This window comes from Coffea eugenioides, chromosome 9 (assembly GCF_003713205.1).
Source record: "Coffea eugenioides isolate CCC68of chromosome 9, Ceug_1.0, whole genome shotgun sequence".
Classification (NCBI taxonomy): Eukaryota; Viridiplantae; Streptophyta; class Magnoliopsida; order Gentianales; family Rubiaceae; genus Coffea; species Coffea eugenioides.
Window position 1 is genome coordinate 2677028 of NC_040043.1, and position 16886 is coordinate 2693913.

General features: G+C 36.5%; 2 protein-coding genes across 2 annotated transcripts; one reads left to right on the forward strand and one right to left on the reverse strand.

Annotated features, from left to right (window-relative positions):
• Positions 1-1414: 1414 nt before the first annotated feature.
• LOC113748450 (putative protein FAR1-RELATED SEQUENCE 10) lies at positions 1415-4768 on the forward strand. The gene is made up of 4 exons (XM_027292006.1): positions 1415-1666; positions 1957-3069; positions 3167-3610; positions 3714-4768. The coding sequence occupies exons 2-4, from the start codon at positions 2044-2046 to the stop codon at positions 4287-4289; spliced, it is 2046 nt and encodes a 681-aa protein (XP_027147807.1). The 5' UTR covers positions 1415-1666; positions 1957-2043; the 3' UTR covers positions 4290-4768.
• Positions 4769-9439: 4671 nt separating this feature from the next.
• On the reverse strand, positions 9440-10426 carry LOC113783155. Its single transcript, XM_027329220.1, has one exon. It carries the CDS (start codon positions 10312-10314, stop codon positions 9562-9564), a length of 753 nt encoding a protein of 250 aa, XP_027185021.1. The 5' UTR covers positions 10315-10426; the 3' UTR covers positions 9440-9561.
• Between the last annotated feature and the right edge of the window lie 6460 nt (positions 10427-16886).

Here is a 16886-nt window from a genome sequence, read left to right on the forward strand (position 1 = left end):
GGTGTGGTGCAGCGTCCAAATTACAGAATCCATCGAGTTATGAGACCCACAATGGTTGGTTTCCCTTGTTATCATATCCCATTTTGGAAAGCCAATGAAAAAGCCTGTTGAGGCCAATGTTTTTAAATCCGGACCGAAAAGCGAATCGAAAAACCTTTCCATTCACGGTTCGATTGATTCAATCGATTTGAATATTTAATAATATTTTTATTCATTTTAGTATTAAGAATTTTGAATAAAAATAAAATATTTATTTTAGAAAATAAATACTTAATAAAAACTAGTTAAACCTCCCGATTTTTACCAGTTCAATCGGTTCTTCACTGATTTTGATCAGCTCAATTAATTCTTTGATTTTTTAATTGAACCGAATCAGAGGCATGGTTGGTTTGCAATTCAATCGGTCAAACCGCACGACCCAATCCGATTTTCAAAACATTGGTCGAGGCAGCTTGCTTCTCAGCCTTGCATGGCTCAAGGCAATTACGAACAATGACATGTAACAAAGGGTGCAACTCAATACTGCTGTCTCTAGGCCACAGGGCCGACCAATAAATAAGAACTAATACTGCTAGCTAACTAACAAGAAGTCATTGGACCATTTCAAATTGGTGCAAGTGCAACACTAGTAGGTCGGAAAATAGGTGCATTTCTTTTTTTTTTTTTTTGGGTTATAACAGTAGCTAACTCATTTTTTTTTTTTTTTTTGGTTTTCACCAATTATAAGATGTCCTCCTATTTATTTGAGACACGCTTGCTTGACAGTTGACACCAGAAGTGTACGCTTATTCAATGACCTCATGAAGTTACAAATGTAAGCTAGACCTTGTAGGCAAAATTTATAACTAGTAGTAGTAGGTTTTGCTCTTTTTAAGTTTATCGCAAGGAAGGGGCAATTTCTATCGTAAACTACTTCTTTTTTTTCGGTTGGGATTGTCTTCATTGTAATCCGAAGTAATACACACTTCGCTAAATAATAATAATAATAAAAAATATAATCTGCATTCTTCAAAGGAATGAAAGGTTGATTATTTATAATTTACAGAAGATTAGGGTTTATTTTAAAAAAAAAAAAATTAATACTACTACACGCACAGAACCAATTCTCCATCATATAGCCCAGAAGATTAATAAAACAAAAATATCTGTTTGGATCCATCAATTTTTCAAAAAATTATAAAATTTTTTAAAAAATTACTCTAAAAGTAGTTTAATTTTTTTTAATGCTTAAAAAATATTTTAAAAAATATTTTAAAAACTCTACTACTTTTAAATATTTCAAAATATATTCTCAAAATATCTCAAAATCTACTCTAAAAAATAAAAATTCTGCTACAATAAAATTTTTTAAAACCACCTCAACAAATAGCGGATGCAAACGGAGCTAATTCTAAACTTGTCTAGCCCGGCGTGCTTGGCCCATCGCTTCAGGCATCCTCCCAAGTCTCGACCATTTTGCATTTGCCCAACGTATGTTCAGACTCAGCTGTCAGTCCATATCGGGATTCTTTACCCAGGCGAACTCTCCAGCACTCAAAAAGGGATCTTTCTTGCTCGCTGTTGCTGACGACTACAGCCAGCGTCACACGTCAAGGAAGAAGAGAAGGAAGATACTGAAGATTTCTACTAAAGGGCCAACTCATAATGTTTTACTAATTCTTTACAGGTGAGTTTGAGCGCAATTTCGAACTAAATTCACTACTTTACTGGTTTACTTCCAGTATTCCCTTTTCCCTCTCTGCATATCATTCTTCTGTTGATTGTCTATGCAATTTGATTTCACGGTCTTGATAGCTTATTGTTCGGACAAAAGTGTACCATTCTTGGTCAGTTGCAATTTCTTCAGTTTAAAATTCAATCTTTATGCGCGTAATTTTATCTAGAATCTATGTATAAGGGCAAGAGGAAAAGGAAGGGAAAAAAAAAAGAATCCCTCACTGGTTGCTCCTTATGCAGTGGGGTAGGTACAATGCAAAAATTTGAGGACTTTTCAAGGAGTTATGTAGATTTATAAGCTAAAACATCAATTGGGTTTGGTGGAAAATGGTGTCAATACCATCTAAAAACATATGGATGAGGAGGCAGCAATGTCCTTGTGGGGATTGGAAATGTTTTCTTGCATACGAAGGAGAGGCTGAGGATACTATTATTTCGCCCGAAAGTGCAGTTAAAAATGTTGATTTCGGGTCGTCCGAAGCTATGGTTGCCCCTTATGTGGGAATGGTATTCAAGAACGACAATGACGCTTTCGATTATTATGGTAATTTTGCAAGAAAGAGTGGATTTTCGATTAGAAAAGAACGCTCGAGATTGAGCCAACAACTTGGTGTTTACAAGAGAGACTTTGTTTGTTATCGTGCTGGGTTTGCACCTGCGAGAAAGAAACCCACTGGGGAGCATCAGAGGGATAGGAAGTCTGCCCGGTGCGGGTGTGATGCAAAGATGTACTTGTCAAAGGAAGTGGTAGATGGTGTTTCTCAATGGTTTGTTGTGCAATTCAGCAATGTGCACAATCATGAGCTCCTGGAAGATGATCAAGTGCGTCTCCTTCCAGCTTATCGTAAAATTCATGAGGCAGATCAGGAGCGCATTCTGTTGCTGTCAAAAGCTGGTTTTCCAATACATCGCATTGTCAAGGTGCTTGAACTGGAAAAGGGAATTCAAGGTGGACAACTGCCATTTCTAGAAAGGGATGTCAGAAATTTTGTTCAAAATCGCAAGAAACTCGTTCAAGAGACTGATGCTTTATTGAATGAGAAAAGAGAAAATGACACAATGGATCTTCTCGAGGCCTGCAGGGTGACTAAAGAGTCTGATGCATACTTCGTCTATGATGTCACTGTAGATGAAAATGACAAGGTGGAGAACATTGCTTGGTCATATGGAGACTCAATTCATGCCTACAACATGTTTGGTGATGTAGTTTATTTTGACACGACATATCGTTCAATGACTTATGGTATGCTTTTTGGAGCATGGCTAGGGATCAACAACCATGGAAAAATTATTTTCTTTGGTTGTGCTTTATTGCAGGATGAGACACCTCGTTCATTTGCTTGGGCTTTACAGGTGTACCATCAAATCACTCGAGACATTGTACTGTCTTGGATTTTTTTTTTTTGTTTTTTTGTCCCTCTTTCATGTATTGACTTAGTTATTCATGTAGGCTTTTTGTCGTTTTGTGAAAGGAAGATATCCACAGACAATTATCACTGATATTGACCTCGGACTGAGAGATGCTATAAGAAGTGAATTACCAAATACCAGGCACATTATTTCTATATGGAACATCCTACCAAAAGTGTTCAGTTGGTTCTCTCTTTTACTTGGACCAAGATATTCAGAACTCAAGTCTGAGCTTGAAGTATTATATCACGTTGAGAGCACAGAAGAGTTTGAGTATCAGTGGAGTCAAATGGTTTCTCGGTTTGGACTTAACTCAGATAGGCACATTTCTTTGATCTTTTCCCTCAGGCTGTTTTGGGCATTGTCTTACATAAGAGGTTGTTTTCTTGCACAAATGGCATCTATATCATACTCGAAGTCTGTAGACACATTTTTGAAAGGAATTTTCAGTGCTCAGACTTGTTTGCGTAGCTTCTTTGAGCAGGTAGTATGCTTACAGTTTTATTGTATAATTATTACATTAGTAATTGCTATGTTTTAATTGCGTGGTTTAGATTCCTGAATACAGCCATAACATCCTTTTTCAGGTAGGAATCTTATCAAATTACAAAGCTCAGGCAGCACATGAGGACTTGCAGTATATGCAACTTCGGACATGCTTACCTCTTGAACAGCACGCACGAAATATACTTACCCCATTTGCGTTTAATGCTTTACAGCAAGAATTGATCTTATCTATGCAATATGCTGCTTCTGAAATGGCTAATGGATCATATCTTGTACGTCATTTTAAAAAGATGGATGGGGAATACCTTGTTATATGGATTCCAGAAGATGAACAAATTCACTGTTCGTGCAAGGAATTTGAGTCTTCAGGAATCTTGTGTAGGCATGCTCTTCGAGTACTTGTGGTGAAAAACTATTTTGAGCTTCCTGACAAGTACTGTTTGAGTCGATGGCGACAAGGAAACTCATTAGTTTCTTATGGTGAGCATGGTAATCAAATTGGAATTGATAAATGGTTTCAGGAATTCAATTGTCTTACAGAAACATTATTTTCTGAAGCATCACTAGCAAAAGAGCGTTCTGATTATGTGCGTAAGGAAATTACAAAAGAACTCACAAGACTCATTAATGAAGTAAGAGATATGCCATGTAATTGAAGGGCTATTGTAACTTCAACACTCTTGACCAATTAACGGATTGTACTAGAATCTGCTTAAGTAGATGCACCTACTTAACAAGCTCTTTGTTTCCAAAACTGGGATATAAGGACATCTAAGTGATTTTACAATCAGAAGGTTATGGAGGGTGTGAAATTTTGGAGATGAAGATTACAGCTTGATAGTTTGGCATGGCAGCTTCTCTAATGACTAAGGGATTACTACGTTAGCATTAGCATCCGCTGTCCCTGATCAATGGAAGAAAAGCCAAACAAAATCTTCTCTGATTTTGTTCTCCCTTGAGTTGGAAGTGTTTATGATCTGTTGTACGATAGAAAAGGTATTGCAGTCACAGGGTCTAACTACTTATTCCTGCCTACTTACATATATTATAGACTCATGTAAATCCACTGTAAGTAGATCATTTACTCATAGGTTTGGAAAGTCAAATTCTAAACCACTTTTGAGCTATTTATTTATTTTTTTGAAAGAAATTTGTCATGAAGAATGACTTTCAGATGACTGACTTTTGGATATGTTCTTTTTATCAAGAGAAATGCTAAAAAAAGTTCCTTGGACTAGGTAAGATGCTAGAGAAGTAAGTTTTGCATAGATGTAAAAGTTTCTGTATGTGCTATGGTTCTTAATGCTAGATGACTTACTGCAGTTAGACATAAAATTTCATTCCGATTATGCCGCTCATTTCTCTTCTGTACAGCGTGGATGCATTAGTTGAACCCATGGTCATGTTTTATGACTAAATGAATCTTATATGTTGGTATCATGATGATTTTAAGTTTTCATAGTTGCTAGAAGTTGTAGACAGATGATGTTTCGAGTAACAGAACATCTAATGACCCAATATTTGTGAATAACGGACTATCAAGATTGCTTTTTGTTGAACTTCACTGGTGAGGTAGATGTTAATCTGCATTACAATTTGATTATTTCAACCAAGTCTTCTCACTCTTTCTTTATCTATAAATTTCCTTGTAGGTTATTTCTTCCTTTTTTCATTAGCTTATCTTTATCTTATGAAGAAGAGAAATCCTTCATGGGAGTCTGCAGTTTAATCACTGAATGGTTTTCACATAGCTGATATGACCCATTGTTATGGGTTAATTCTGTGTTTTGATCGGGAGGGGAGAAGAAAATCCTTTCAAACATATAGTGAGGGGGAAAATAACCAGCCAGAGGTGAATGGTTTGTGAATGAATTTTGGGAAAGTTTTTTAGGCAAATTCTGATGGTTCAAATAATGCCATCTTTAGGAATTTCTGTGCCTGTACATGTACCCTTTCTAATATATCCTGATAGTCACTGTAAGTGGCATCTTTCTTGTTTTCATTTCGTTATTTCCCATGGAATTGTCTTCATTCTGTCTTTGATAATATGGTTAAATAGTCAGATGTCCTTAATGTTGAATTTGTGAAGCGGAGTATGTCATCTTGAAGAGCCAGGAAATGGAAGCTAATACTTTGCTATGACAAAGTATATGGATTTTTCTCCCATGTCAAACTAAGCAACTCTGAATTACTTCCTTGTTCTTTTTAAGCTGGTATGATAATAAAGTTTTCCCACTTAGCTATCTCGTGGTACTGCCTGGTGGCCAGTTGGTGTAGTGCCCCCCAATGCACAAATATTCTGACCTGTTTATCTTTTTGTGTCTCTGACAGTAGAGAGGGATGGCCTATTTGATGACATGCAAAACAGAAAATCGACCTAGTCCCTTTTCTTTCTTGTGCCTATTTTTCAATTCATTCATCCGGATGTTACAAGTTTTCTTTTTCATCAAACAGACTTGCAACTTGGAGCGGTAACTTGCATTAGCGTGTTGCTGATGAAAGAAACAGAAGATGTGGTAGTTAAAAACTGTATTTGAGTTATCAACCGCATAATGTATAGTTTCAGATCACTGCTGTTGGCATGTCCACCAAGAAGAGAATGTTCATTAATCCTAATTGTGTGTCAGATTATAGTGTGATTAATGTTTCTCAATGTGGTATTGTACTAGCTCATATGCTGTCAATCTGGGGTTTCTATCCTCGACCCCTGGAAGGATACTCCACCAACTGCTGGGCAGCATAATTCACTATCATATCTGGAAAAGGTGAAAAGAAAAAGAGAGTAAGAAATAAACCATTGCGGCCCTTAGTTGTCCCAAAATCACATGTTTTGCATGGATGCCTTGTTTATCTTGGTAAAAATCCACCTATTCGTGTTGTTTGTCGTTAGGCATTATGGCTGAGCCTAGTTGCCTTGTTCATAGTGTCAAATTCAATCTGTGTTGAACATGGCTGAGGATGCGTTCTTGTTCATGGTGCTTCTGATTAAGAATATTGAATTGTGTGGCACGACATCTGCCTTTGTGTTGGTTTTCTTATGTATAATTGGAGTGTCACAGCTTGGAGGATTAGCAAAACTATGATTGTCATTGTTCTCTTCTAACAGTTGCAGTTTCACGTGCCTTGCAATAACTGCCTTGGTCTCTGCAAGGATCAGGGGCGCCAAAAGCTTCTTGTTTTGTTCTCTTGCTGCGTTGGTGAACACGAGGGATCGTGTGCCTATCTACTTGCTTCATTTTGAACCCTTTAAGGCTGAGCTGTGACATAAGAATAATAATATGTTATCCGCTTCCATTATCACGCATTCACAATCTCCGTTCTGTGGATTGACTTCAAGTTTTAGGGAAGGCAGAACGTTTGCTGTACGATTGGCAATTATGGCATTCCACTGTGTTCGTCTTCACCTGATGACAGATAGGAACTGGGGTCTTGAGTTCTCATTATTCATCATTACCTTCCGCCCGACACCGAGGCCCTTCTGGATGTGTCCTCCAATAACTGCAGTCGTTGCATGTTAGGTGGGTTTGTTTGGATTGAGGATTATTTGTCAAAATTTATTTGCTTACATTATTATTACAATTTTCAATCTACCTTTTTACATTCCCAATTACCTTTTTATCTCACATACATCACATCACAAAAAGTGCTACAGTAAAAATATCTCAAATAATTTATAATCCAAACAGAGCTCCAGGGTTTATCTCGTTCCCTCTACTTCGTGTGGTTCGAGGGACCCTCTAATGGATTCTCTGTGGAGCAAACAAAAGGGCAACAAGATTATCGAAAAGGAAAGCCACCCCATTGTGGACCGCATGAATCTGTAGCCAGGATATGAGCTTCATCGTCTGAGACTACTGCGTAGTTTTACAGGACAAGGAGAGCTAACAACTGTCATGAGATTTCCATTAAATATCATCGGTTTTGGGTTTCATTCTTTAACAGCGCAAGTACCGTGCCATGATGCATGTTGTATAGAACGAGTGAGATTCATACCTCGACGTTAGTTTCTATGTACAATTTTATTTTTTTTTTAAGGTTTTATATCCCGATTGTACCTTAAAATGTTCCAAAAATATCAGCACTAGAGTGTTGCAGTTGAACCACTCACAAGTGGAATAGAAAATCTTCGCAGAAAGTAGCACAGGAAGTAGAATAGAAAATCCTTTACACAGTTGAACCGTAGTTTAGAAGCATATACTATGGAAGTCGGTAACCGTGAAAGATTTTTCGTCATTAGCTCAATCACCAAATTGATTAATTTATCACTACAAGTTTTAGGTTGACGTTCTTGTTTTGCCGGCATGCAATTGTCCAACCACGTGTATGGCTTTGCCGAAATGTTGGCTGCACTAATTTAATCTAATTGTCTCTGGTAAATGGTCGTATGTAAGCGTCTAAGTCAACAGACGACGATAAGATACGCTACGGGAGTTTGACAAGTGTGATTACCAAAAATATTAGGTGTTGTAGTTTGTCAACCTTTTCATTATACGTTTGGGGATAATTAGCTGCTTTTAATCTTGAATGATCAGTTACTAGCGTCTAGCGTAGAGGAGGATGGCATTATAAAGATCAGACAAAACCCATCAGGAGCCTTTTACCTCCCGTCAAAGGCTAAAGCATTAAGCCAAAGCTCCCATTAACTGTCAAAAAGTACATCAGATGGAACGCATTATGGGGTGCCAGCTACCGTACATACAAGATGCTGCTTATGATTGTAATGCTCGTTTCTTTGCCTGACCGACATCTCAGGCCGCAAACCTCTGCAATTTGGCACGGTGGTCCGGATGATACCTGGGACCCTGCACCCTTCAACCTAACAATAATACCATTCTTTCGCCAAACCAACTTCGGACTTGCATAAAGTTTTGTGCTTGCAAAAGTCACTCATAAGAGCTTTTGATGAGAAGCACATGTTATGCATTGCAATTTCAGGTGGTGGGATATAGATTCTGTAAAGTGGGATGCGATGCTTGCTTCGAAATAAAGCAGCACAATAGACAGCTTTACTCCCCCACCCAAAAAAAAAAAAACGAAAAAAAAGGAGGTGTCTGGACTTCTTTGTTCCAATTGTTTTCCATGCTGTCAAACTGCATTGAGAAAAACTCAGTCCTATCCTAGGACTATTAATGAAAACTAGACAATATTGGGAGGTGGATTGCATCTCAAAAATTTAGTAGGCCCTTCTTTAGATAATATCTGCCTCTCTAGTCAAAGCAGCAGCTATCTAGTTAAGTTAAAGAAGAACAATAATGCATTAACAACAGGACAGTGCTACCCTAAACAAACAAGCAAACAAACTCCTATAACTTAGCTGAGCCTTTAAAGTTGGTTCTACCATTTTAAAGCATGAAATTTGGATATATATAGTACGAGTGCTTCATAATTTCGTATTATCCACGTCTACGTGTAATCTCTTATTTCTAGCTTTTTCCCACACCCCTACTTATCCGGTTTCAATTACCCTAAATTAGGCTTCTAGTCGACACCAATTATCTGTTTCAAATGGCCTATATATGTAACTCGAAAATCATTATTGTGCATTTTTTTATACCAGCTAAGATTGTTCAAAAAAATTACAGTTGAAGAGGTCAAAGCGTATAATTAGCATTTCAAAATGCAGAGGTTTAGATTTAATTGTCCTAGTCCTTTCCTTTGTCTCCATGGCCTTCCAAAAAAAAAAAAAAAAAAGTGTGTGCGTTAGGCAATGATCCTGCAGGGCCAAAGCTACGTAAGCACACGAGCAAACAGTCTAGTAGGCGAAGAGGAGAAAGTAAAAAACAACGACTCAGTTACAAAAAACACAGAAGAAATACTACTTGGCAAGAATTGAAGGAAGTGAGCTTCTTCATAATAAGATAAAGACAAGCTAACAACTTGAACTAAGGAACAGCATGAAGTTTTTTTTTTTTTTACTTTCTTAGTGAGCTACACAGTTACAAGTTGTGGTTGTTGAGCTTGGATCCTGATTTCTTCCTTCATCTTCCTTATAAACTCTTCAAACTTCCGATTTAATTCCTCGGTGTTAATATTTACTCCAACTTCTTCTTCAGATGCTGATGCACAAAGCAGACCTCCGCCTTCTTCCATGTCCTCTTCGTCTAGCGGTACTTCTTCCTCTTCTTCTTCAATCAGGTCTAGATCTTCATTGTCAATCATTAAGCCTCCAGCCTGCGTGCCTTGATCAATCTCTGAGGTAAAAGATACACGTACATGTTCATTTCCGTTCTCTTGTAGCTTCAGTTTTTCTTCTGCTGCATTAACTTCAGTTTTATCAGGACAAGCATGGATCTCATCCTCTTGTCCTGCAAATAGAGTTGATTCAGACACCGGCTTTTCTTCTCTAGCTTCAGTAGTACTCCTCGTGGACTCGTCATGATCATTAAAGTCTGGCACGGAAAGAGAAGAGGAGTAAAATTTGAACGTCTTGCCAAGAAATGCAAGGATGCCATTGCAAATGAGGAACATGTACTTCCTCTCAAGGGCACGAGCGAAGAGTGGAAAAACTAAAGCTGAGAAGTGGAAATTGTAGGCGAAGAAGAAAGAAAAACCCGTGACATAGGAGAGGAGGAAAGATACAAGAGAGACGGGAACTAAAAACTTGAATGTTTTCTTGATGAAAAGATAGTATCTGTTGGATTGACTTGAGATTCCAATGTCAGAGAGTTCATTTTGATCCATCTTCCTCTCTTTGTTTGGTATGGAAAATACACTTGACCTGGACTGTATGCGCTTCTGCAATGAAACGAGTACTTGTTCGATGATCAGGGGAGTCGATCTGTTCGGCTTTGGTTGTGGTGGGTGAATATCATGTCATGCCTTTTTATACTGCTTTGATTATTTTGATTCAACAATCATTTGGGCTTGTTTCGATGGAGGAGAATGCCCCTGGTAACTTTGAACAATTTCTAATTGTAGATCAGTCTATCACCACCTGTCTTTTTTTTTTTTTTTGGGGGGTGTGGGGAAGGTGGATTTTCTCAGAATCATTTGGACGGTACTCTTACATAATGGGAAGGGGATCTCTATCCAAAGGCAGAAAGCATCTTTGTGAAGTTTCTAGCATCTACGCCAGGAAGCTTTGTCTACCAGTAGAGTACACTGCCACAATCCCATCCCAGCTAAAATGGCTGCCACAGTAGTATATAGTATATACCCATCGAGGCATCAACACAATCCAGAACATTTCCCACTGCAGTCAGATGGGGACCCGAATGTTTGATTCGACCACAATGCTTTTCCTCCAATTTTCTCAGTCGTTGTAGCTAGCATTTAGCTATGTCTTACCCAAAAACGTATGTATGTATGCATATAAAGGCATATGGGCTTGGTTCCTTCTTGTATCAACTTTTTATTAAAAAAAAAAATTTTTTTTTTCTTAGTTAATTAGAACGTACATATGAATAGTGGTACATTGTTTAATTTGGAGACAAATTAAATTTAATGATTTTCTTGTTTTATGGTAAGTTTAATTTATTCCAGTAACCATGTATGAATGCCGACCAAGTGGTGGCATAGAACTAAAATATAAACCAAAGTTCAGCACACAATTGAATTCCACAACTTTTTTTTTGAATTCCACAACTTCATTTCATACAAAGAACAGCTATAAGCTTAATGATTAACAGAAGAGAAGAAACAATATGATACCATCGAGCCATCTAATATCATAAACAATTATATGCACGCGCATATAATTTATGTTTTTCGTTATATATATTGTATAGATGTACACATGTTAATAGTATATTGCGCAGAATATGACACGTGTGTATACACACAAAGGCACATGTGATTAATTGGGGCAAAGTTTTACTAAGAATTTAGCTTAGCTTAGTGTAACCTAAACTCAACTCATATTGAGATCGGACATAATATTGAAGCTTAAGTCGACCGACCGAGTTTTAATTTGAATAAGGTTCAATCTCAATCTTGCACAGATTAGGCTGAGCTCGAGGCGGCCTGGCCCTAATGACAATCCGACTGGTAAGTGATTAGATACGGCTTGGCTAAAATAATTCTTAGACTAACTGTTTCATTTAAATTATGGAAAATAGATTATATACATCTTTCCTAGCACAACGTTTTATAGTCTTATTGCAACAAAAACCATTTTTTTCCACATTCCTTTTTTAAATATTTATTAGAGATATGATTTATACATCTTAATATTTTTACCACACCGTAAAAATATATGTTTTATCATATTTTTTTCCAATAAATTCCAGACAAATAAAAACCTAAAAAATTGCTTTCTAAACGAATAAAGCTCATAACTGGCATATTTGTTTTTATTTTTATGCCATCAGTTAAATCATCTCTTACCCAATTTCTTTGTAATATGAAAATTTTATAAATTTTTGTATCTCTTCTTGCCACTAATCCCAAAGAATAGGGAGAGTGTTTATAAAATTAAATAACATTATAAATTGAAGCAAGCGATGCACTTATATATGCTTTGTAAATAATTAATCTGGCATTTAAACCGTTTGTCATAATGCGGCTACTCTCACTAGAAAAAAAAATATCAATTTTGGTATTTTATTTCCCTCAAAGTCCAAATAATTTTAAAAATCTATAGAAAAATAAGGTTGCATTCTGAATATTAATCTTGCATTTACACTTAAATATGTTATCCTTATACATTTATTCAAAGTAATAATTGATAAATTTATTTTTTGAATTAAATATATTAATATCAAATATTTCTCAATTAATTATTCATTCTTGACTAAAGTGGCAATAATAATCAGCTATTATGGACTTAAATGATCCTTCTTGAATAGGTTGGTTCATTTGGTTTACATAATAAATAGAGGGGAGGAGAAAAGTTTATATGGCAGCATTGACCCAAAGGCATTGAAAGCAAAAGAAGGAAACAAAGAAACCTCTCCGTGCCTCTCATTGTGCCACATGGCAGTTCTTGGAGTTGCTACAGTAAAAATCAACTCGATCTTATATAATAGTTTATTTATTAGTTAGATATGAAGGAACTTAATACTCCCTCCCTTTTTTTATAACTGACGTTTAAGGTTTTGCACACCAATTAAGAAAAGTTTTTCATTGCTTAAATCTGTACACTACTTTCCTTTTGTACCCTCATTAATTATCCAATTCACCTATGTTTTCTCTCACTAGAGTACTAAATGGTGCTGTTTTACTAGGCCAAAAGCAATGCAAGCTAACTCCCACCAAACTAGGAGTAGTAATTAAGAACCATGTATTGGAAAAGAGAGATAAAAGGGTAAAATTGTGAAAAAATAATTAATACTGTATGGGAATAATAAAATGAAAGATAAAAGTACACTAGAGCAAATTTCTTAAACGTCAGTTACAAAAAAAGGGAGGGAGTATTAGTATTAGTGTTTCCATTCATATATTTTTGTCGCCGTCGGTCATTAAAACTCATTGAATTGAACCGCATGAGGGTGGAGGAGGCCAAAGCTACAGTAGCTAGCTGCTCAACACGCCCAGCTTAACGTACGTGTTAGTGTGCATGAAGCAAGCACACGCTCCAAAGCTCTAGATTGGAACCCATTTCACAGAGCTTTTACAGTCACTGTTCTCAATTCACACGCGTCGTCGTAAAACAGCATATATATATATATATATATAGCGGGGGCAAATCTATTATTGCGTCCAAGCCTAGCAAATTCTAAAACACACACTTACTGTATATATGCCAACGACTTCAACTCTCAGTATTTAACGATTAATCACGCCCAAAGATTGTTGTTTTGGCGTCTTAATTAAGTTTGAAGGATGACGTTACAAAAATAAATAAATAAATAAAGTATGTAGTACAGTACCTATTAATTTGAAAACTTGACCGTATATCAGCCAATGAAATCCTCTTGATCTGCAGTTGTCAATGAATGCTTTTCTTCTTTGGGATGATTGTTAGCATGCATGTATTCGCAAATTTCTAGTTCAAAGCCACAAGAAAAAGTTTCCGCAGTGGAAATTGTGACTTTTTGGTGATTTTCTCCAGGACACAAGTTCCTCTTTCCAAAGGTTTGCTTGTCTCAGTTTTATCTGGCAACGTAGTACGTACATTAAAACAACATAGGAGATCAACTCAAGTTGGAAGTTTCCTACGGATGCGTTAAAATTTATCTAGGACCGTTTTAGTTACCCTGTCCCATGCTTTTAGGAACATAAATATCAATGACGGTACTTTTATCTACCAGTACTTCAACATTCTTGTACGTAATGCTTCAAAAAAAAAAAAAAAAAAGCGCAACGTTTTCCTTTTTACAGTTCTTAATTACTAGTATTTCTCCGAGACAAGCCGAACCTTCAAGGAGATCAACTGATCAAGGAAGAAGAAGTCTGTGGAAAATATGAAAATTGAAGGACGTCCAGATGGCCACCGAAGTAAGGATTGCGAAGAAGCTTATCAAAGAAATAAAGGCGTAACAATCGAGACCTTTGATATTCAAGGCTAAATTCTACTACCTCTTCGTCTACTATATATGACTCTCAACATTCCTCTATTATTACTCATGTACATTGAATCGAGGAGAGGGGAAGCATTTCAATGTGTTTGAATAGAGTATTATTTGAAATAATCACTTTGGAAGAAATTTGCTGTAACCCATTAAAGAATTTAGAATTTGACTGAAACAAAGATTTCCACAAGCTATATTTCAATGGATCGTAGCTCAACCAAGCATATGACGTTGAGTTTTGAGGTATACCTCCCAAACTTGTGGTTTCGAATAGCAAAAAACCTCTTGTATACTTGTTGGTTTTTTAGAATGCACGAAAATCATCTGAAGTTGATTTCTAAGGCCAACCTTCCAAATCTGTTGAAGCTTTCTTCCAATATATGTAAATAGTACTGACTTCTTTTTGAAGACTTCCAATTAATATGTAAATACTCAACGTATATATATAGTTACTAGAAATGCATGTCAACTCAGGATTCATGATACAAACCTAAAAGGGCGCTTGAATCCGTATCTAGTTATCTTATCAATGAGTAAATGCAGCGAGATTTGGTTTCTTTTTTCCTTCCTCTTTGGCACCATGTTATGGTAAAGACTAAGGAGGGCTAGTGAGTGAGCAGTGACAGCTAGGCTAGCAAAGTAACTTCTGTAGTTATTTCACTCCCTCCCTTTCCTTAATTCCTTAATTTAATTCTGGGGCACAATTTACCTCTTACAATATCCTCTCAGAACCTACTATACCGCCACTCTTTAGTCTTTAATGGTGGGTAGGTTACCAGGTCAGTAAATGAGAGTAGTGGGAGTTGGCAGGTAAATCAATCCATGGCCGTGCTTCGCTTGCTACTAGGGAGTAGCAGGAAACACGGAAAATTTTTTATGTCCATTTTCCTTAACGTATATCGTTTCAATGATGATGATGATTTTTTATTTTGCAAATATTTAAAGTTTTTATATAATTTAAGAATAAAAAAATTTATTTCATTAGTCAACGATTAATTTAATAAGATTGTAATATTCAAAACAGTCAGATTGAATGGTCGTTAAAATATAGTTCAGATATTAAAATTTTAAAAAGGTAAAATTAATGTAAAAAAATATTTAAATGTAAGAAAGAATAATAATTACTTGTGTGTACATTTACGTGATAATTAATAATATAGGACTAGTGCGTTTCAAATGTGTTAAGAAAAATCCTATTAAAAAAAATAAGGACCTCATCGGAAACAGGAATAGAAATCAAACCTTTTTAGTCGTGGGTAGTCCAGTAAATTTGTGTTACAACCCGATTAGTACGTCATAAATGTCACTAACCCCTTCGATTTACGCACCCTCCCCTCGATCAGCTCTTCCTTCCGACTTGTGCTGTCCACCTCCCACTGCCACCACCTCGCTACGACTACCATAACTTAAGCATCAATGCATTTCCAAGTGGCCGTAGAACTTAGTGTCATTTCCAAGTTCGTTGCTCAGTCTCTCCCTGATCAATAAAGAACTCGGTCGGCTTTTTTCAATCTCTCTAGTTAACGTATCATAAATATAACTACTTCATTTCTTTTCTTCCAATTTTTCACTCATATTCTCCTCCATTAGTTGGTAGAATACTTTGATTTTGTTGATAATTCTTGGCTCTGTTCATCACAGATGTATTTGCTTCTTTCTTTTCGAGTTACATTCTTTCTTTTTTTTCTTGTTTAGCCCAACACACAAAAAAAAAATGTTATACATGTTATGTGACTTGCTTATATATATACATATATAGGTTTGGTCTGCCATTTCCTCCTTTGCTTACTCAAACTAGTTTATCTGGATAATGCAGGTTTAATTCTTGAAGAAGTTCTAAGAGGATATTCACGAGGGGAAGTAGTGAATAGTGGCCCCATGAAGATTGCTGTGGACAAGTGTAGATCAGCTAAATGCAAGGCGTGCATGGCTCTGGGTTTCGCGTGCATGCTTCTTCTTTTGCTCTTTGGTACGTCCTTAATTTCCCAACTCTGTATTTCTTTGCGGGCCATATGGTTGTTTATCTTTGTGGTGCAAGTTTATGTATATGAAGCGGCTAGCCAGAATCAGGCAATCTGTAATCCCTCTATATCGCCATCCCCTGCTACATTCATGACCAGTGTATTGCTCTTTTCTGATCCTGCACCTGAGAATCCAAGACTTTTCCATCTCAGGAAGCTTTCGATCGATGGCTTTGGTCCACATGAAGATACTCCTCTTTAATCTTCGATTCTAATTGAAGTTCAGCAACACCGAATATCAGTTTTTGTAATCTGAAACCTTGGTCTGCGTACTATTACTTCATGTTAAATTGTTAATGTAGGGGACTAGGAAGTATTCTCAACCCCAACTCTATTCTATCGAGCAGTGGACTATGAGCTCCCTGATTTGACATTTAGCTTTCCCCTCCCCATTTCTTTCTTGTGTGACTTTGAGTCCCCTTTTACCGAAAGGTTATTAATATATGTGTATATATATTTTGTAAATTTGACTTGGTTGCACATATATATTTCTTGACGATAAAAATTTTTTACATGCAGCTGTGGATCATTATCAGGCATCGGAATCAGTCATTGAAACTTGCAATGGCATTCAAGAGCAAGCATTTTCCGAGGAAAATAAAGCTTCTTCTACTGCTCGAAAGTTACTGGCTTTTAGTGGTCAGAGATTAGTGCACACTTTTTTTTTTTTTTTTTGAATCTTGTTGGAGTAGTAATTAATATGCTTTGGATAATTGGAACATAAATAATCACCTGTAAAAAGCTAGTGACATTTTTCATATGTTCCCACTTTTTTATCCTT